Source organism: Perca fluviatilis, chromosome 6 (assembly GCF_010015445.1).
Source record: "Perca fluviatilis chromosome 6, GENO_Pfluv_1.0, whole genome shotgun sequence".
NCBI classification, from domain to species: Eukaryota; Metazoa; Chordata; class Actinopteri; order Perciformes; family Percidae; genus Perca; species Perca fluviatilis.
The window spans coordinates 40,377,799-40,399,623 of NC_053117.1; the positions used below are offsets into that span (position 1 = coordinate 40,377,799).

Here is a 21,825-nt window from a genome sequence, read left to right on the forward strand (position 1 = left end):
GTGTTGTAGGTGTGTTGGTGCCTTAAGAGTTTAGGAAAGTTATTAAAAGTATTGATAAAAGTGTCATAGCGATTGTGAAAAACTGTAAGTGATATTGTGAAGATATGCTGCGTGCCACTGGTCCATGAGTTTGTGTATAGTGTACTGCATCTGTATTATTTGTGTCCCTGTAGGCTACTATTTTTCCGCATGTGGAAATATAATAAAATGGTTAAAGTGTGTCTGTGTGTGTGTGTGTGTGTGTGTGTGTGTGTGTGTGTGTGTGTGTGTGTGTGTGGTCCAGAGCTAAAACAGCCTTCAGAGGTCACCGTCTGACTGTGTGTTAAAACCTGCAGTGGAGACAGACACCTTATCTTCAGAGAACACGGTGTTATTAAAAATCTGACCCGCGAGAACATCTCAGGAAATGAACACGGACACAAAGAGATGAATCCTGACACCACAGCGTCAGGACCTGGTCCTCTAAAGACCCCACGGCGCCCCCGTGTGGCGGACATGGAGCAGTGCACGTCGCCATCAGGAGGACCGTTCATCATAATAATAATATTCATGTATAGAGATCTTCTTAACAGAGCTTCTTATATGTGAATATTTTCTATTTTCTTCACTCCTCTGTGACATCAAACTGGATATCTTTGAGTTGGGGACAATGACTGACATAGATTTTCCAAATGACGTCAATAAAGACAAATGACAGACTAAAAATGAACAAAAGTTCTACATTTTGACAATTGTGTTACTTTTTTTTGTGGTGTTTTTGAGTTTGAGAGTCTTAACATATTTTTTTAATTCACATACAAATGCATTTTAAAGCGGTTAAGATGTGTTATTTTTCATTTTTGTAAGTCAAATTAACCAAATTAAACCAATAAGTTACTGTACATGTTTTGGAATTGTGTGTCTGTGTGTGTGTGTGTGTGCGTGCGTGTGTGTCTGTGTGTGTGTGTGTGTGCGTGCGTGTGCGTGTGCGTGTGTGTGTGCATGTGTACGTGTGTGTGTGTGTGCAAGTGTACATGTGCGTGTGTCTGTGTGTGTGTACATGTCTACGTGTGTGTGTGTGTGTTTTGGGAGTGTGTGTATGTGTGTGTCTGTGTGTGTGTGTGTTTGTGTGTGTGTGCGTGTGTGTGCGTGTACACGTGTGTGTGCGTGTGTGTGTGTCTGTGTACATGTGTGTGTGTGTGTGTGTGTGTGTTTTTGAAGTGTGTGTACGTGTGTGTGTGTGTCTGTGTGCGCGCGCGTGCGTATACATGTGTGTATGTGTGCATGTGTAGCCTACATGTGCGTGTGTCTGTGTGTGTGTGTACATGTCTACGTGTGTGTGTATATGTGTGTGTGTGTGCGTTTTGGGAGTGTGTGTATGTGTGTATGTGTGTGTCTGTGTGTGTGTTTTTTGTGTGTGTGTGTGTGTGTGTGTGTGTGCGTGCGTGTACAGGTGTGTGTGCGTGTGTGTGTGTCTGTGTGTGTGTACATGTGTACATGTGTACATGTGTACGTGTGTGTGTGTGTGTGTGTGTACACACGTGTGTGTGTTACTGTACATGTTTTGGTTTGCGGATGTTGTTTTTATAGCCTACATTATCCGATGACGCTTCGTTGTGCGCAGGCGCACTGCAGACCGAGGCATAAACACGGAAGAGCCGTTAAGAGTCTCAGCAGCCAGCAGAGGCGGTTTAACGGTCATAGAGAAGCCTTGGTAACGAACAACAGCTCGCTGTAACCTCCCTCCAAACTAGCTAGCTAGTTTCAGGGGAATAACAGGCTAGCAGCCCTCATCACGTCGCAGTAACGTTAATATTCCGCTTGACTTGGTGACGTTATGACGGCGTCGGTAGATTGAAACAGCGTGAACAGCGTGGAAGCGGCTGAAGAAGATGCCTGCTCGGAACGTCGTGTCGGGTAGAGTCGGGTACTCCCGGGTGGCCTCTGATGATGACGGCTACATCGACCTACAGGTAAGAAAGACAACAAAAGACCCCACTCTTAGCTCAGTATCATTTGGGCCAAAATGATGTCACTTCTGCGCACTATGTCACTGAACATGTGACGACATTTGTCAGTGTTGAGTTGACAAATTGACAGCTTCAAACCGTAGGCTATGGGTCAAGCTCCCAAAAGACTTGATCCTTGTGTGTGTGTGTGTGTGTGTGTGTGTGTGTGTGTGTGTGTGTGTGTGTGTGTGTGTGTGTGTGTGTGTGTGTGTGTCTGTCTGTCTGTCTGTCTGTCTGTCTGTCTGTCTGTCTGTCTGTCTGTCTGTCTGTCTGTCTGTCTGTCTGTCTGTCTGTCTGTCTGTGTTTGTGTGTGTGTCTGTGTGTGTATTTGTGTGTGTGTCTCTGTGTGTCTGTGTGTGTGTGTGTGTGTGTCTGTGTGTGTATTTGTGTGTGTGTCTCTGTCTGTCTGTGTGTGTGTGTGTGTGTCTCTGTGTGTGTATTTGTGTGTGTGTCTCTGTCTGTCTGTGTGTGTGTGTGTGTCTCTGTGTGTGTATTTGTGTGTGTGTCTCTGTCTGTCTGTGTGTGTGTGTGTGTCTCTGTGTGTGTATTTGTGTGTGTGTCTCTGTCTGTCTGTGTGTGTGTGTGTGTGTCTCTGTGTGTGTATTTGTGTGTGTGTCTCTGTCTGTCACTGTCTCTGTGTGTGTGTGTGTGTCTGTGTGTGTATTTGTGTGTGTGTCTCTGTCTGTCACTGTCTCTGTGTGTGTGTGTGTGTGTGTGTGTCTCTGTCTCTGTCCGTCTTGGTATGTGTGTTTGTCTGTGTCTGTCTCTCTGTTTGTGTGTGTCTCTCTGTGTGTCTGTGTCTGTCTCTCTGTTTGTGTGTGTGTCTGTGTGTGTGTGTGTGTGTGTGTGTGTGTGTGTGTGTGTGTGTGTGTGTGTGTGTGTGTGTGTGTGTGTGTGTGTGTGTGTGTGTGTGTGTGTGTGTGTGTTGACCGGTTAATTGATCTTTGTGTGTAAAACGTGTGGGTTTACCCTTTTTAAAATGAACACCCATAACTTCTGTAAAAACAGTTTCCATGCCTAAAGAACCCATGGACCTCTTCAGACTAAATGTAACGGGATAGTTTCATGGCTCACACGGTCATTCATCTGTCAGACAGTCACTGGCTTTCACTTTTTTCACAACTCCAAGCGCATAATGAGACTAACTTTGCCCGTCCAGTTTTAGTACATGGGCGGGAAAAAACCGGCATTGCAACAGAAAGCCTGCTGTGTCTCAGAGAAAGGTGTTTTAATGAAATATTTCTCCCAATCTGCAGTTCAAAAGGAGCCCACCCAAAGTGCCGTACAAAGCCATAGCGCTCGCCACAGTCCTCTTCCTAATCGGCTCTCTGCTGATCATCATCGGCTCTCTTCTCCTGGCTGGATACTTCGGGGTCACTGTGAGTATTAGGAACAGAGTTTTTACAGTATTTCACAGTATGGAGCGATCTCTATTAAAGGTTAAAATTAACTTTTGAGTTTTTCAACCTTGGACCCTATTTTTTTACGTCCACTAAAAAGTTCTGTTGTTGCCGCTGACAGACTCAGGTTATTATTCTAAGTGTCTGACAACATTATGGAAAGGATCCCTACAGAGATAGAGCTTTTAGTTAAAGAGTAAGATCCTTTTAGTTTAACATGAAACAGCCCCGAAATCAACCATCAGAACTCCACCAGACTCCATGTAAATAATCGGACTTTAGCGTGTATAGAGCCAGCATATCTCTCCACAGACTCCATGTAAATAATCAGGACTTTTAGCGTGTTAGAGCAGCATATCTCCACCAGACTTCATGTTAATAATCAGGACTTTTATCATCGTAAAACACACTTCATTCAAAGTGGACAGAAACTAAATAAAACTACCAAAAGCCGTCTTGGTTCATCTTTCCACTGTTCCAACAATCACCACTCTGGTTTGGTTGAAATAAACCCTTAATTCACCCATTTACATGTGGAGATATGCTGGCTCTATACACGCTTAAAAGTCCTGATTATTTACATGGAGTCTGGTGGAGATATGCTGGCTCTATACACTTAAAAGTCCTGATTATTTACATGGAGTTCGGTGGAGATATGCTGGCTCTATACACGCTTAAAAAGTCCTGATTATTTACATGGAGTCTGGTGGAGATATGGTGGCTCTATACACACTAAAAGTCCTGATTATTTACATAGAGTCTGGTGGAGATATGCTGGCTCTATAATTCGCTAAAAGTCCTGATTATTTACATGGAGTCTGGTGGAGATATGCTGGCTCTATACACGCTAAAAGTCCTGATTATTTACATGGAGTCTGGTGGAGATATGCTGGCTCTATACACGCTAAAAGTCCTGATTATTTACATGGAGTCTGGTGGAGTTTGGTGATGGTGATTTCGGGCTGTTTCATGCATTAAACTAAAATGATCTTACTCTTTAACTAAAAGCTCTATCTCTGTAGGGATCCTTTCCATAATGTTGTCAGACACTTAGAATAATAATTTGCAGGATAGGCAGGCTGGGGGAACTCATATTAATGTTAATAAAACCTCATAAAGTGACATTTTCATGCCATGGGACCTTTTTAAACTGGATCCCTCACTGAAATGTTTTTCTCTCTCTCTTCTTTCTCAGCACTCGGACCGAACCGTACCCGTCCTCATCATCGGGATCCTCGTCTTCCTGCCTGGTATTTACCACCCCACGGATAGCGCATACGCATCAAGGGGTTACCGGGCTACTCCTACGACGATATCCCGACTTTGATGACTGAAAACGCAAAGCTTCAGCCACAGTCTTCCTGTACTCACGTATACTCTTAATATTCTGCTTCGGCTAATTCGAGGGCACTGATATTTTAAAAGAAGATGAGTTTAAAAACATAGTGTGTAAAAACAAAATAACAGACGTAGCAGCTGTGACGTCACCCATTGGTTTGTGGACTTGGCCGTTTATTTAACAGCCTCGTGTTTTGGCATTTTGGCCATCGCTGTGCTGTTTTGATTTTTAATGGACGTGATGATCGACGATCTGTGAGTTCATCTAAATCTGAATGATTTGGATGTTATTGTCATGAGGTTATATGACCGCCTGCTGTTAGGAAGCCCAGTCAGTATCAGACGTTGTTTGATTAGTATATTTGTTGTTTTAGCTTGATAAATTAATTAAAGTTTATGTTAAAGAGAAATCTTTTATTTTTTTTATATTATTTTATATATTATTACATTTAGATAATCTAAACTCAGTAACCCAACCAGACTCCATGTAAATAATCAGGACTTTTTAGGGTGTATAGAGCCAGCATATCTCCACCAGACTCCATGTAAATAATCAGGACTTTTAGCGTGTATAGAGCCAGCATATTTCCACCAGACTCCATGTAAATAATCAGGACTTTAGCGTGTATAGAGGCCCACATATCTCCACCAGACTCCATGTAAATAATCAGGACTTTAGCATGTATAGAGCCAGCATATCTCCACCAGACTCCATGTAAATAATCAGGATTTTAGTGTATAGAGCCAGCATACTCATTCAGACTCATTAAATAATCAGGACTTTTAGTGTGGAGTAGAGCCAAGCATATCTCCACCAGACTCCATGTAAATAATCAGGGACTTTTAGTGTGTATAGAGCCAGCATATCTCCACCAGACTCCATGTAAATAATCAGGACTTTTAGCGTGTATAGAGCCAGCATATTCACCAGACTCCATGTAAATAATCAGGACTTTTAGCGTGTATAGAGCCATTATATCTCCACATGTAAATGGGTGAATTAAGGGTTTATTTCAACCAAACCAGAGTGGTGATTGTTGGAACAGTGGAAAGATGAACCAAGACGGTTTTTGGTAGTTTTATTTAGTTTTCTGTCCACTTTGAATGAAGTGTGTTTTTTACGAGATTAAAGTCCTGATTATTTACATGGAGTCTGGTGGAAATATGCTGGCTCTATACACTTAAAAGTCCTGATTATTTACATGGAGTCTGGTGGAGATATGCTGGCTCTATACACACTAAAAGTCCTGATTATTTACATGGAGTCTGGTGGAGATATGCTGGCCTCTATACACGCTAAAAGTCCTGATTATTTACATGGAGTCTGGTGGAGATATGCTGGCTCTATAACGCCGCTTAAAAGTCCTGATTATTTACATGGAGTCTGGTGGAGATATGCTGGCTCTATACACGCTAAAAGTCCTGATTATTTACATGGAGTCTGGTGGAGTTTGGTGATGGTGATTTCGGGGCTGTTTCATGTTAAACTAAAAAGGATCTTACTCTTTAACTAAAAGGTCTATCTCTGTAGGGATCCATCCCATAATGTTGTCAGACACTTAGAATAATAATAATAACAGAACTTTTAGTGGACGCTGATCGTTAACGTTACGTTGCAGCCTGTTTCTTTTGGACCAGTTTCAAAGATGGTTGTTCCCATCAGTCACGCTGACACAAAAACATGGAAAATTAGGGGCCAAGTTAAAAAAAAAATACCAAAGTTTTACCCTTTCAGATAAAGATTATAGGCTAAGTGATGTACTCATCATACATCATTTTCTATTTCTTGTCTGATAGAAAACAGATATTTAATAAAAGGCTATTATTGGTTTGATAAAAGCTGTGTGTGTGTGTGTGTGTGTGTGTGTGTGTGTGTGTGTGTGTGTGTGTGTGTGTGTGTGTGTGTGTGTGTGTGTGTGTGTGTGTGTGTGTGTGTGTGTGTGTGTGTGTGTGTGTGTGTGTGTGTGTGTGTGTGTGTGTGTGTGTGTGTGTGAAATCACCATGTGAAAAAGACCACGAAAAGGATGCTAAATTGATTTTAAAAAGTCACCAATTCAGCTGATCCATCTTCCTGATGGAGAAGGTTAACATTTAACAATATTTCCTATATGTTGGTATTCTGGTCTGCTATTCAAAACCCTTCCCTTCTTTTAAGGTATGTCTGTGCACAGTTGATATCTTAATGTATAAGTAACCTTGTCAAGGCTAAATCATTGTGGACTGATAAAAGTCTCATGTGTTTCTGTTCCTGCTGATGGACAGTACCCCCTGTGGTGATGATACCTTGTGGAGAAAAGATGCTGTTCGTTGAAAGGCAGACCAGGAAATGAATACTCAGGATTCGTTCAGTTAAACTAAAACAATCTTTAGTAAAATGATATTGCAAACAGACTTTTCATATGCATATGGGTTAGAGGTGTGAATCTTCACTGATCTGCCGATTCCATTACGATTATCATGTCACGATTCGATATCCTCGATGCAAAACGATACGTCAAATCCATGTTTCTATTAAAGCTATGTAGGATATTTAATTCATAGCGCTTCAAAAACCAAACATTCTGCAGTGCTCTAATACTAAATAACTTGATACATAAAACTATACAGCACTGAGCACATGGCTCTTCCTGAATGTGTGCTAACATACCAGAATATGTAAACAGAAATGTTGTTAGCCTACTTCTTTACATTAAATTGTAAATAGAAATAATTGATTATGAGTCAGCCGACATCGATGCAGCATCGCCCACGCCCACGATTCCATTAATGCATCGAATTATTTGATTAATTTCAACACTTAATATGGATCAGCCGCCTCCTTTCAAGACTTTCAATTCCTAGCCAGCAACAAAGTCTCCGGTCTGACACTGACTCCAATTTCTTTTTCATCCATCTCTTCTATTTTTATACCAATACTAGCCTCTGTTGGATATCACCCGAATTTCTGTCTCCTAGAAGATGCATAAAGGCGCTATAGCCTTAGTCAGCCTTCCTATCTCTTCTTCTCGTGACTGCCTAAAGATTGTCTGTCTTGTTGCTTTAAGATATTTCATTAGGTGCATTTCTGTTTCAATGTTCATCAATTGCTTAATCTTGTAGGGGTCCAGCATTTTAGACCCACAAAGCACAATGTACAGAACCACAAATATGCTTATTCCCTGGTTTTGGACCCACGAGATATAGTAAAACAAGCCGCACACACAGACACACACTATACACGAACCACACACACACACACACTGAACACACACAGACGCACACAGACATAGACACACACACAGACACGCAAACAGACATACGCACACACACACGGACACACACACGGACACACACAAACAGACATACGCACACAGACACACAGACTACACAGGACACACGCGGTTAGCAGAACAATGATTCATGGGCGTACGGTGGAAGACAAGAGAATTCTGAAACACAGAGGATGGTATTATGCTTATTATACACTAGACACAACTTACCAACACACACACACACACAAACACACACACACACAGACACACACACACACACACAGGACACAAAGGAATGAATCAGGGTTTGTTTCCCCTCCAGAAGGGCGACCGGTCACGACCTGCCGTCAAGGTTTTCTATAACTGTAAGAGGCAACATGAGGTGTGTTATTGGCTGCTTACCAGCCCATCTAATAAGAATATGCATATACTGTGCTAATAACGTGGTCAACAGAGCAGATGTATCTACTGTTATTATGGCACCCTTTACCCTGAGAGGCAGGTATCATGACGTAGTATGCCCCAGAAAGCATCCTGGCGCTCGAGTCTATATTTGTCTACAGGACCGGCCAGTTCTCCTCAGAGCAGCAGGGGAATGGAAGGCCACAGGAGACACCTACAGCAGCATGCATTATTCATTTCAGGGGTATTGGGGGGTGTGATTGTATTTATTATTGGTAGTTGATATTCTGTATTATTTGCATTTGGCTATTGTTAGTATTGTGTGTGTCGAATGTACGGTTACCGTGTGCTGTATGTGATGATGTACGTTATTATTATTGTGTGTGTGTGTATTGTGTGATGATGATGATGTGTGTGTGTGTGTTATCGTGTGTGTATGATGTGTGTGGCATACGGTAATGGCTACTGTGTGAAGTATATTATTATGTGCTGTGTGTGTGTGTGTGTCTGCTTGGTTTATATGTGTGTGTGTGATGTGTATGTGTGGGTGTAGTTTGTGTGTCTGATGTATGTGTGTGTACATATGCGTGTACGTAATGTGTGTGTGTGTGGAGTACGGCGAGTGTGTGTGATTGGCGATGGCCGGATATTGTTATATTATTGGCCCGATGTAGCGTTATGTGGTATATTATTGGGACCGCGATGTGTGTGTATACGTACGTGTTATTTTATATTAAGAAACGTGTCGCGTGTAAGGTGAAATGAATAATAACAAAGTGAGCTCCAGTGTGAAAATGGTTTGGACTCGCACACACACACACACACACACACAACTGACATTATCTTTCCTCAGGTGGGAAGGAGTCAGTACAAACATGGGGGGTCTACACCAGCACCTTCTGAACCCGCTGAACAGTGAGGACACTGGCTCTCATCCTCCTGATCCTGGACCATGAGAACCAGTCCTTCCAGAAAAATCCTTAATTATGCGTACGGTTTTCTTAAAAATCACGATGGAATAATGCGGTATGATATTTATGCAATTGTATCGCGATGAGGTGCAGGGAACTTGCAAAACTACTTGGTTTGATGAAAAGAGAAAAACTGTTGAGCTACCGATGAAGCGTTCCACATGTGAATTAAGGTCAACTTTAGTTTAGTTTATCCCGAACAATCAACAATGTTACCAAACATTCAATAGAGCACAAAGAATCTAACAACAAAAAGAAAAATAATATGAGAAAGGATTACGTTCGAGAGGAGCAGGCAAGAGCAAAATAAGCTCATTTGAGTCCCCAGACACCACAGAGACACAGAACCCACACAGAACCACACAGGAGCACACACACAAGGAACCACACACACAGAACACACACAGAGACGCACAACACAAACCCGCAGACACACACAGGGGAACACAGAGACACACACAAACAGAACACACACAGAGACACACACAGAGACACACACACACAGAGACACACACGGGGAACACACCAGAGACGCACACACGGAACACACACAGACACAGGCGAGACACACACACGCACAGACACCGGGACACACACAGAGACACACACACAGACACACAGAGACACACACAAAGAAGACACCACCAGAGACCACGAGACACACACCAGAGACACACACACGGGACACACACAGACACAACACACAGAGACACACAGGGACACACACACACAGAGACAAGAACCCCAGAACACACACACAGAGACACACAGGAGACACACGGGACACACACACCGAGACACAGACACCACAGAGACGCACAGAGACACACACAGAGACCACACAAAAGAACCTACAGGGCGCACACAGGACACACACAGAAACAGACACACACAGGGGAACACACACACAGAACTACAGGAGCACACACAGGGCACACACACGGGCACACACACAGGACACACACAGAGACACACCTACAGCACACACACAAGACGCACAGACACAAGACACACACAGAACACACAGACAACACACACACACAAAGACGCACACAGAAACACAACACACAGACCTACACACAGACACACACAACGCTACACAGAGACACACTGAACTGCACTTGCAGACCACGGACACAGAGACACACACAGAAGACACACAGACACACGCAGACAGACACACACACAGACACACAACACACAGATTTTACACACACACACACACAGACGCACGGACACACACACCAGGATACTGAACACAGACACACAACACACACACACACACACAGACAGAACCACAGACACACGCACACACACACACACACACACACACACACTGATACAGACACACACACAGGTGGGGGGGGCGGGCGCCGCACACAGACACAGACACAGACACACACTCACACACAGACCAGACAGACACACACACACAAAACAGATACACACACAAGACACTTACACACACACACACACCCACAGGGCACACACAGACACACACACACACACGAACCTACACGCGACGCACACACCGCACACACACACCGCACACACACACACACAGACACACACAGACACGAACACGCACAACACACACGGGGCACAGACACACACACACACACACACAGACACAGACACGGACACACAGACACACACACACACACACACAACACACACACACAGACACACACGCACACACACAGACACGGAGCACACGACACACACAAACCACACACAGAACACAGACACACACACACGCACAGATACACACACAGAACACACACACACACACGAAACAGAACGCACACACACAAGAGACACACACCAACACACACACACACACACACACACAGACAAACACACACACACACACACACACACACACACACACACACAGAGACACACACACACACAAAGGTGGATCCTTGCCCCTTATTTCCCAAAATCTTATTATACAAAAGTAAAATGGATATGCAAAATACAGCTATACAATCTTTTCGGTCATACAATAATTTACAACAATACAATAATATACAACAATAGCCTTCATAGCGTTATGGCTGCTTTCTGCTGAGAATATATGTATGTATATGTGACTTTGCTGTAGTACGGCGTTTATGAGAATCAGCCAAGCACACCGCTTACATTTTTTGGAAATGCGGTACGGAAAAGTATGTGCCGAGACTTTGGACCTGATTGCAGCGTTGATTTATGGGATCGGACGTTTTTCTGGAGGGACTGAAAAAGGCGCTCAAGGTCTCCTATAGGGACAGACTCCATCTCCCTCACACCCAGGCGGTTTAGGTCGTGCATTTTCCCTAAAGCGGCCCATATTGAGCCTCGTAGTTCATTTCAGCGTGAAAAGTCTCAGAAGTGGATTGAATGGTAAAATAGCATATGAACAATGTATGCTAATTTCACAAGGATCTGCCGACCTATTCTGAAGACTGCTGACCTCCAGATCAGTGGTGCTAGCCTATATGACTAAGAGCCAAATAAGGAGGGAGCTCATGGAGATTTGATTGAGTTGTCAGAGGCAGTTTCAAATGAGTGAGACTTAGCGGAAAGAGAGTGTCAATGGGATTTAGGCGTCTATGTATGTCCTAGTTACCCATCATTATTCAACTATGACAAGGGAAAATCGGTTTTGCATTCTATCACCTTTAAGAAGTGGAAGTATTGTGCTACTTTTCCTCTTAAAGAGTGAGGGTATTGTGCTTTTGGTGGTGGGGCGGGGCTACTTATCCTCTTAAAGAGTGAGTATTGTGCTTTCTACCCTTATACATAGAAGTGAGTATTGTGGCTACTTATCCTCTTGAGGAAGTGAGTATTAGTGCTACTTATCCTCTTAAGAAGTGAGTATTTGTGCTACTTATCCTCTTAAGAAGTGAGTATTGTGCTACTTATACCCTTAAAGAGTGAGTATTGTGCTACTTCCCTTAAGAAGTGAGTATTGGTCTGCTTATCCTCTTAAGGAAGTGGTGTTATGGGTACTGCTTATCCTCTTAAGAGTGGGGTATTGTGCTACTTATCCTCTTAAGAAGTGAGTTTGTGCTACTTTTTCCTCTTAAGAGTGAGTATTGTGCTGCTTATCCTCTTAAAGAGTGAGTATTGTACTACTTATGCCCTTAAGAGTTAGGTATTGTGCTACTTATCCTCATAAGAGTGAGTATTGTGCTTCCATCCCTCTTAAGAGTGAGTATTGTGCTACTTATCCTCTTATAAATTGGGTTGTGTGTACTTTTCCTCTTAAGAAGTGAGTATTGTGCTATCTAAAATTGAGTTTTTGTGCTACTTTTGCTCTTGTGGGGCTTATCCTCTTAAGAGTGGATAGTGCTACTTATACCCATGGAGGGTGAGGTATTGTGGGTACTTATCCTCTTAGAGTATTGAAGTGAGTATTGTGCTACTTATCCTCTTAAGAGTGAGTATTGTGCTACTTTTTCCTCTTAAGAGTGAGTATTGTGCTACTTATCCTCTTAAGAGTGAGTATTGTGCTACTTATACCTTAAGAGTGAGTATTGTGCTACTTTATCCTCTTAAGAAGTTGAGTATTGTGCTACTTATCCTCTTAAGAAGTGAGGTTTGTGCTACTTTCCTCTTAAGAGTGAGTATTGTGCTACTTATTTTTTTTTGTTAATGAGTGTGTGCTTTTTTTAATTTTTTTTTTTTTTGGTTTTTTACCCTCTTTAAGAGTGGAGTATTGTGCTTTTTCCTCTTAAGAGGGTGAGTATTGTGCTACTTATCCTCTTAAGAAGTGAGTATTGTGTGCTGCTTATCCTCTTAAGAAGTGAGGTTTGTGCTACTTATCCTCTTAGAGTGAGTATTGTGCTACTTATCCTCTTAAAGTAAGTGTGTTTGTGCTACTTTTCCTCTTAAAGAGTGGTATTGTGCTACTTATCCTCTTAAGAGTGGTGTTGTTGCTACTTATACCATAAGAGTGAGTGTTGTGCTACTTATCCTCTTAAGAGAGTGATGAGTATGTGGCCTGATCCTCTTAAAGAGTGAGTATTGTGCTACTTATCCTCTTAAAGAGTGAGGTTTTTGTTGTACTTGGATTTTCCTCTTAAAAGTGGTATCTACTTATCCTTAGAAGTGGAGGTATTGTGGTTGCTACTTATCTCTTAAGAGTGAGTATTTTGCTACTTATCCTCTTAAGAGTGAGGTTTTGTGCTGCTTTCCTCTTAAAGAGTGAGTATTGTGCTACTTATCCTCTTAAGAAGTGGGTATTGTGCTACTTATACCTTAAGAGTGAGTATTGTGCTACTTATGCCCTTAAGAGTGAGTATTGTTATTTATACTATATGCAAGAGTGGTGTTGATTGCTGCTTATCCTCTTAAGAGTGAGTATTGTGCTACTTATCCTCTTAGGAGAGTATTGTGCTATTATACCCTTAAGAGTGAGTGTTGTTGCTACTTATACCCATAGAAGTAGGTGTTGTGCTGCTTATCCTCTTAAGAGTGAGTATTGTGCTACTTATACCGAGTGAGTATTGTGCTACTTATCCTCTGGGCCTAAGAAGTGAGTATTGTGCTACTTATACCCTTAAGAGTGAGTGTTTGTGTGGCTTACCTTATCAGAGTGAGGTGTTAATTACCCTTATACTCCATAAAAAGGTGAGTATTGTGCTATATATCCTCTTAAGAGTGAGTATTGTGCTACTTATCTCTTAAGAGTGAGTATTGGTACTACTTATCTACTAGTGAGTGTTATTACTTATTACAGTTGCTACAGTAAGGCTATGACACTTTTTCAATGCTTTTAACAACTTTCCTAAACTCTTAACACAGTTAGCACAACATCCGTCTGTGTAGGCTATAAAATTAACACATTTCTTGTTGCTTTGACACAAAATGCATGTGTATTTAGCATAAAATTTTAAATGCTTGAACTGCTTATACATACAAGCTCCACAAGAAACCAAAACAATGGATCTTCACTGCCAAAGTTACAAATGCTTTCACACTGTATGTCAGAACAGATAACATCATGTTCTAAACCCTAACTTATAGGCTAAAGTCAAAGTGAGACAGCTGTTCATGTGTAAATTGAAACACTAAAATATATCCCTGGTTTTATACATGCATTTATTGAGAAACAGCTGATTGAAGTTATAAGATCGATCACAGCTGGTTCCTTCTAGGAAACACACTCAGGTGTTGAGGTTCCTTCCATCCACATGATCATATGGTAGTACAGTAAAGAGGGACCTATTTGAACAATATACTGTAGATGAACACAGAGAAATAAGAAAAATGCCTTCCACAGAGTGAGAGGAAGAGGAGTACCAGGACAATTCTGTCTCTGTCTCCTTTTTTTCATAAACCCACATTCTATAAAGCTACTCTAGAGATGGGTTAATCCTTTTTGTATTGAATCTCTGCAGCAAAAGAAACAAAAATGGAGGCGAGATTGGGTTCAGTGGGTAGAGCAGAGCACATATGTTGGAGATTTATGCCTCGGCCTTGAGAGGTCAGGGTTCAAATCTGACTTGTGACTATTGCGCATGTCTCTCCCCCTCTCTCTCTCTCTCTCTAAGAACCCTTTCTCAACTAGCTGTCCTGTCCAATTAAAGGGAAAAGGCCAAAAAATAATCTTTAAAAATTTACTAAAACCAACAAGAACAAAAATGTGAGAGGCTTCAAAGAGACTGCAGTGCAAAACACAACCTATGATCAATACAATCACTATTGTCTATTCTATAAGGGCAGACCTGACATATTTAAAATAATGCAGATTTCTGTAATTCCATGGGATGTTAGTGTTTTGTATGACATTGTGCTATGATTGACTAAATATTCCTGTTGGGAGAGGAACATGTGTTAGTGTTTTGGAAGAATTATTTGATTTTGAGACATGATTGCATTGTTTTGGTAAATAGTGTATTATGTTAGTGAATTATTGTATTTTGAAAATCAGTGTTGGAGTTTAGTTTACAATGTGTGATTTTGAGCATGAAATTAACTGTTTTGCCAATGGGGGTGTTGTAGGTGTGTTGGTGCCTTAAGAGTTTAGGAAAGTTATTAAAAGTATTGATAAAAGTGTCATACGATTGTGAAAAACTGTAAAGTGATATTGTGAAGATATGCACACGTGCCACTGGTCCATGAGTTTGTGTATAGTGTACTGCATCTGTATTATTTGTTGTCCCTGTAGGCTACTATTTTTCCACGTGGAAATATAATAAAATGGTTAAAAGTGTGTCTGTGTATGTGTGTGTGTGTGTGTGTGTGTGTGTGTGTGTGTGTGTGTGTGTGTGTGTGTGTGTGGTCCAGAGCTCAAAAGCAGCCTTCAAGAGGTCACCGTCTGACTGTGTGTTAAAACCTGCAGTGGAGACAGACACCTTATCTTCAAGAGAGCACGCGGTTTTTATTAAAATCTGACCCCGCGAGAACATCTCAGGGAAATGAACACGGACACAAAAGAGATGAATCCTGACACCACAGCGTCAGGACCTGGTCTCTAAAGACGCGCCCCCCGCGCCCCGTGTAGCGGACATGGAGCAGTGCACGTCGCCATCAAGGAGACCGTTCATCATAATAATAATATTCATGTATAGAGATCTTCTTCAACAGAGCTTCTTATATGTGAATTTTTTCGTATCTCTTCACTCCTCCCCTGTGACATCAAACTGGATATCTTTGAGTTGGGGACAATGACTGACATGAATTTTTCCAGAGTGACGTCAATAAGACAAATGACAGACTAAAAATGAACAAAAAGTTCTACAATTTGACAATTGTGTTACTTTTTTTTGTTGGTGGTGTTTTGAGTTTGAGAGTCTTAACATATTTTTTAATTCACATACAAATGCATTTTAAAGCGGTTAAGATGTGTTATTTTTTATTTTGTGAAGTCAAATTAAATAAATTAAACCAATAAGATTACTGTACATGTTTGGAATTTGTGTGTGTGTGTGTGTTGTGTGGTGTGTGCGTGCGTGTGTGTTGTGTTGTGTTTATGTGTGTACGTGCGTGTGCGTGTGCGTGTTGTGTGCATGTGTACGTTGTTAGGGGTGTGCAAGTGTACTATGTGCATGTGTGTCTGAGTATTGTGTGTACATGTCTACGTGTTGTGTGTGTGTGTTTTGGGGTGTGTGTATGTGTGTGTCTGTGTGTGGTGTGTGTTTGTGTGTGTGTGCGTGTGTGTGCGTGTGCGTATTATTGTGCGTTGTGTGTGTCTGTGTACATGTATGTGTGTGTACGTAGTGTGTGTTGTGTGTGTGTGTGTTTTGGAGTGTGTGTACGTGTGTATGTGTGTGTTGCGGGCGCGCGCGTATACATGTGTGTAATGTGTGTATGTGTGGCCTACATGTGCGTGTGTTTGATGTGTGTGTGTACATATCTACGTGTGTGTGTATATGTGTGTGTGTGTGTGCGTTTTGGGGGTGTGTGTATGTGTGTATGTGTGTGTCTGTGTGTGTGTGTTTGTGTGTGTGTGTGTGTGTGTGTGTGTGCGTGTGTGTGCGTGCGTGTACAGGTGTGTGTGCGTGTGTGTGTGTCTGTGTGTATGTACTGTGTACATGTGTACATGTGTACGTGTGTGTTGTAGTGTGTGTGTATTTATACCATGTGTGTGTTACTGTACATGTTTTGGTTTGCGGATGTTGTTTTATAGCCTACATTATCCGATGACGCTTCGTTGTGCCGCCGTGCGCTGCGCACGCACGTACACGAGGCATAAACACGGAAGAGCCGTTAAGAGTCTCAGCAGCCAGCCAGAGGCGGTTTAACGGTCATAGAAGCCTTGGTAACGAACAACAGCTCGCTGTAACCTCCTCAAACTAGCTAGCTAGTTTCAGGGAATAACAGCTAGCAGCCCTCATCACGTCGCAGTAACGTTAATATTCCGCTTGACTTGGTGACGTTATGACGGCGTCGGTAGATTGAAACAGCGTGAACAGCGTGGAAGCGGCTGAAGAAGATGCCTGCTCGGAACGTCGTGTCGGGTAGAGTCGGGTACTCCCGGGTGGCCTCTGATGATGACGGCGCACATCGACCTACAGGTAAGAAGACAACAAAAGACCACTCTTAGCTCAGTATCATTTGGGCAAATGATGTCACTTCTGCGCACTATGTCACTGAACATGTGACGACATTTTGTCAGTGTTGAGTTGACAAATTGACAGCTTCAAACCGTAGGCTATGGGTCAAAGCTCCCAAAAGACTTGATCCTTGTATTGTGTGTGTGTGATGTGTGGGTGTGTGTGTGTGTGTATGTGTGTGTGTGTGTGTGTTGTTTGTCTGTCTGTCTGTCTGTCTGTCTGTCTGTCTGTCTGTCTGTCTGTCTGTCTGTCTGTCTGTCTGTCTGTCTATCGTCTGTCTGTGTGTGTGTCTGTGGTATGTGTGTTGTTTTTGTGTGTGTCTGTCGCGTGTGTGTGTGTGGGTGTGTGTGTGTGTGTTTTGTGTTGTGTGTGTCTGTCTGTCTGTGTGTGTTGTGTGTGTCTGTGTGTGTGTGTTTGTGTGTGTGTCTCTGTCTGTCTGTGTGTGTGTGTGTGTCTCTGTGTGTGTATTTGTGTTTGTGTCTCTGTCTGTCTGTGTGTGTGTGTGTGTGTGTGTGTGTATTTTTGTGTTTGTCTCTGTCTGTCTTGTGTGTGTGTGTGTGTCTCTGTGTGTGTATTGTGTGTGTGTCTCTGTCTGTCACTGTCTCTGTGTGTGTGTGTGTGTCTCTGTGTGTGTATTTGTGTGTGTGTCTCTGTCTGTCACTGTCTCTGTGTGTGTGTGTGTGTGTGTCTCTGTCTCTGTCCGTCTTGGTATGTGTGTTTGTCTGTGTCTGTCTCTCTGTTTGTGTGTGTCTCTCTGTGTGTCTGTGTCTGTCTCTCTGTTTGTGTGTGTTCTCTCTGTGTGTTGTTGTGTGTGTGTGTGTGTGTTTTGTGTGTGTGTGTGTGGTGTGTGTGTGTGTGTGTGTGTGTGTGTGTGTGTGTGTGTGGTGTGTGGTTTGTGTGTGTTGACCCGGTTAATTGATCTTTGTGTGTAAACGTGTGGGTTTACCCTTTTTAAAATGAACACCCATAACTTCTGTAAAAACAGTTTCCATGCCTAAAGAACCCATGGACCTCTTCAGACTAAATGTAGCAGGATAGTTTCATGGCTCACTACGGTCATTCATCTGTCAGACAGTCACTGGCTTTCCTTTTCACAACTCCAAGCGCATAATGAGACTACACTTTGCCGTCAAGTTTTAGTACATGGTAGGGAAAAAACACGGAATACAACAGAAAGCCTGCTGTGTCTCAGAGAAAGGTGTTTTAATGAAATATTTCTCCCAATCTGCAGTTCAAAGGGCCCCCCAAAAGTGCAGACACAAAGCCATAGCGCTGCCACAGTCCTCTTCCTAATCGGCTCTCTGCTGATCATCATCGGCTCTCTTCTCCTGGCTGGATACTTCGGGGTCACTGTGAGTATTAGGAACAGAGTTTTTACAGTATTTCACAGTATGGAGCGATCTCTATTAAAGGTTAAAATTAACTTTTGAGTTTTTCAACCTTGGACCCTATTTTTTTACGTCCACTAAAAAGTTCTGTTGTTGCCGCTGACAGACTCAGGTTATTATTCTAAGTGTCTGACAACATTATGGAAAGGATCCCTACAGAGATAGAGCTTTTAGTTAAAGAGTAAGATCCTTTTAGTTTAACATGAAACAGCCCCGAAATCACCATCACCAGACTCCACCAGACTCCATGTAAATAATCAGGACTTTTAGCGTGTATAGAGCCAGCATATCTCCACCAGACTCCATGTAAATAATCAGGACTTTTAGCGTGTATAGAGCCAGCATATCTCCACCAGACTTCATGTTAATAATCAGGACTTTTATCATCGTAAAACACACTTCATTCAAAGTGGACAGAAACTAAATAAAACTACCAAAAGCCGTCTTGGTTCATCTTTCCACTGTTCCAACAATCACCACTCTGGTTTGGTTGAAATAAACCCTTAATTCACCCATTTACATGTGGAGATATGCTGGCTCTATACACGCTAAAAGTCCTGATTATTTACATGGAGTCTGAGTGGAGATATGCGCTCTATACCTCCTAAAAGCTGATTATTTACATGGAGTCTGGTGGAGATATGCTGGCTCTATAACGCTAAAAGTCCTGATTATTTACATGGAGTCTGGTGGAGATATGGTGGCTCTATACACACTAAAAGTCCTGATTATTTACATAGAGTCTGGTGGAGATATGGCGGCTCTATACACTGCAAAAGTCCTGATTATTTACATGGAGTCTGGTGGAGATATGCTGGCTCTATACACACTAAAAGTCCTGATTATTTACATAGGAGTCTGGTGGAGATATGCTGGCTCTATACACGCTAAAAGTCCTGATTATTTACATGGAGTCTGGTGGAGATATGCTGGCTCTATACACGCTAAAAGTCCTGATTATTTACATGGAGTCTGGTGGAGTTTGGTGATGGTGATTTCGGGGCTGTTTCATGTTAAACTAAAATGATCTTACTCTTTAACTAAAAGCTCTATCTCTGTAGGGATCCTTTCCATAATGTTGTCAGACACTTAGAATAATAATTTGCAGGATAGGCAGGCTGGGGGAACTCATATTAATGTTAATAAAACCTCATAAAGTGACATTTTCATGCCATGGGACCTTTTTAAACTGGATGCCTCACTGAAATGTTTTTCTCTCTCTCTTCTTTCTCAGCACTCGGACCGAACCGTACCCGTCCTCATCATCGGGATCCTCGTCTTCCTGCCTGGTATTTACCACCTACGGATAGCGTACTACGCATCAAGGGGTTACCGGGGCTACTCCTACGACGATATCCCCGACTTTGATGACTGAAAACGCCAAAGCTTCAGCCACAGTCTTCCTGTACTCACGTATACTCTTAATATTCTGCTTCGGCTAATTCGAGGGCACTGATATTTTAAAAGAAGATGAGTTTAAAAACATAGTGTGTAAAAACAAAATAACAGACGTAGCAGCTGTGACGTCACCCATTGGTTTGTGGACTTACCGTTTATTTAACAGCCTCGTGTTTTTTGCGCATTTGCCCTGCGCTGTGCTGTTTTGATTTTTAATGGACGTGATGATCGACGATCTGTGAGTTCATCTAAATCTGAATGATTTGGATGTTATTGTCATGAGGTTATATGACCGCCTGCTGTTAGGAAGCCCAGTCAGTATCAGACGTTGTTTGATTAGTATATTTGTTGTTTTAGCTTGATAAATTAATTAAAGTTTATGTTAAAGAGTATCTTTTATTTTTTTTATATTATTTTATATATTATTACATTTAGATAATCTAAACTCAGTAACCCAACCAGACTCCATGTAAATAATCAGGACTTTTAGGGTGTATAGAGCCAGCATATCTCCACCAGACTCCATGTAAATAATCAGGACTTTTAGCGTGTATAGAGCCAGCATATCTCCACCAGACTCCATGTAAATAATCAGGACTTTTAGCGTGTATAGAGCCAGCATATCTCCACCAGACTCCATGTAAATAATCAGGACTTTTAGCATGTATAGAGCCAGCATATCTCCACCAGACTCCATGTAAATAATCAGGACTTTTTAGTGTATAGAGCCAGCATATCTCACCCAGACTCCATGTAAATAATCAGGACTTTTAGTGTGTATAGAGCCAGCATATCTCCACCTGACTCCATGTAAATAATCAGGACTTTTAGCATGTATAGAGCCAGCATATCTCCACCAGACTCCATGTAAATAATCAGGACTTTTAGCGTGTATAGAGCCATTATATCTCCACATGTAAATGGGTGAATTAAGGGTTTATTTCAACCAAACCAGAGTGGTGATTGTTGGAACAGTGGAAAGATGAACCAAGACGGCTTTTGGTAGTTTTATTTAGTTTCTGTCCACTTTGAATGAAGTGTGTTTTTTACGATGATTAAAGTCCTGATTATTTACATGGAGTCTGGTGGAAATATGCTGGCTCTATAACGCTAAGAGTCCTGATTATTTACATGGAGTCTGGTGGAGATATGCTGGCTCTACACACTAAAGGTCCGATTATTTACATGGAGTCTGGTGGAGATAGCTGCGGTCTATATACGCCAAAAGTCCTGATTATTTACATGGAGTCTGGTGGAGATATGGTGTATCTCTATACGCTAAAAGTCCTGATTATTTACATGGAGTCTGGTGGAGATATGCTGGCTCTATACGCGCTAAAAGTCCTGATTATTTACATGGAGTCTGGTTGGGTTTGGTGATGGTGATTTCGGGGCTGTTTCATGTTAAACTAAAAGGATCTTACTCTTTAACTAAAAGGTCTATCTCTGTAGGGATCCATCCCATAATGTTGTCAGACACTTAGAATAATAATAATAACAGAACTTTTAGTGGACGCTGATCGTTAACGTTACGTTGCAGCCTGTTTCTTTTGGACCAGTTTCAAAGATGGTTGTTCCCATCAGTCACGTTGACACAAAAACATGGAAAATTAGGGGCCAAGTTAAAAAAAAAAAATACCAAAG

General features: G+C 42.0%; 1 protein-coding gene across 1 annotated transcript; it reads left to right on the forward strand.

Moving 5' to 3' along the window:
* Positions 1-1,596: 1,596 nt before the first annotated feature.
* Positions 1,597-20,325, forward strand: tmem230b (transmembrane protein 230b). Its single transcript, XM_039802032.1, has 3 exons — positions 1,597-1,952; positions 3,245-3,385; positions 20,018-20,325. Exons 1-3 carry the CDS (start codon positions 1,872-1,874, stop codon positions 20,156-20,158), a joined length of 363 nt encoding a protein of 120 aa, XP_039657966.1. The 5' UTR covers positions 1,597-1,871; the 3' UTR covers positions 20,159-20,325.
* Positions 20,326-21,825: the final 1,500 nt, after the last annotated feature.

Bases quoted from the DNA above. Each gene is read 5' to 3' on its own strand.
- tmem230b (XM_039802032.1), top strand. From the start codon at position 1,872: ATGCCTGCTCGGAACGTCGTGTCGGGTAGAGTCGGGTACTCCCGGGTG. The intron at 1,953-3,244 runs GTAAGAAAGACA...CCCAATCTGCAG, and splicing joins ACGGCTACATCGACCTACAG to TTCAAAAGGAGCCCACCCAA. The intron at 3,386-20,017 runs GTTTTTACAGTA...CTTCTTTCTCAG, and splicing joins CTGTGAGTATTAGGAACAGA to CACTCGGACCGAACCGTACC.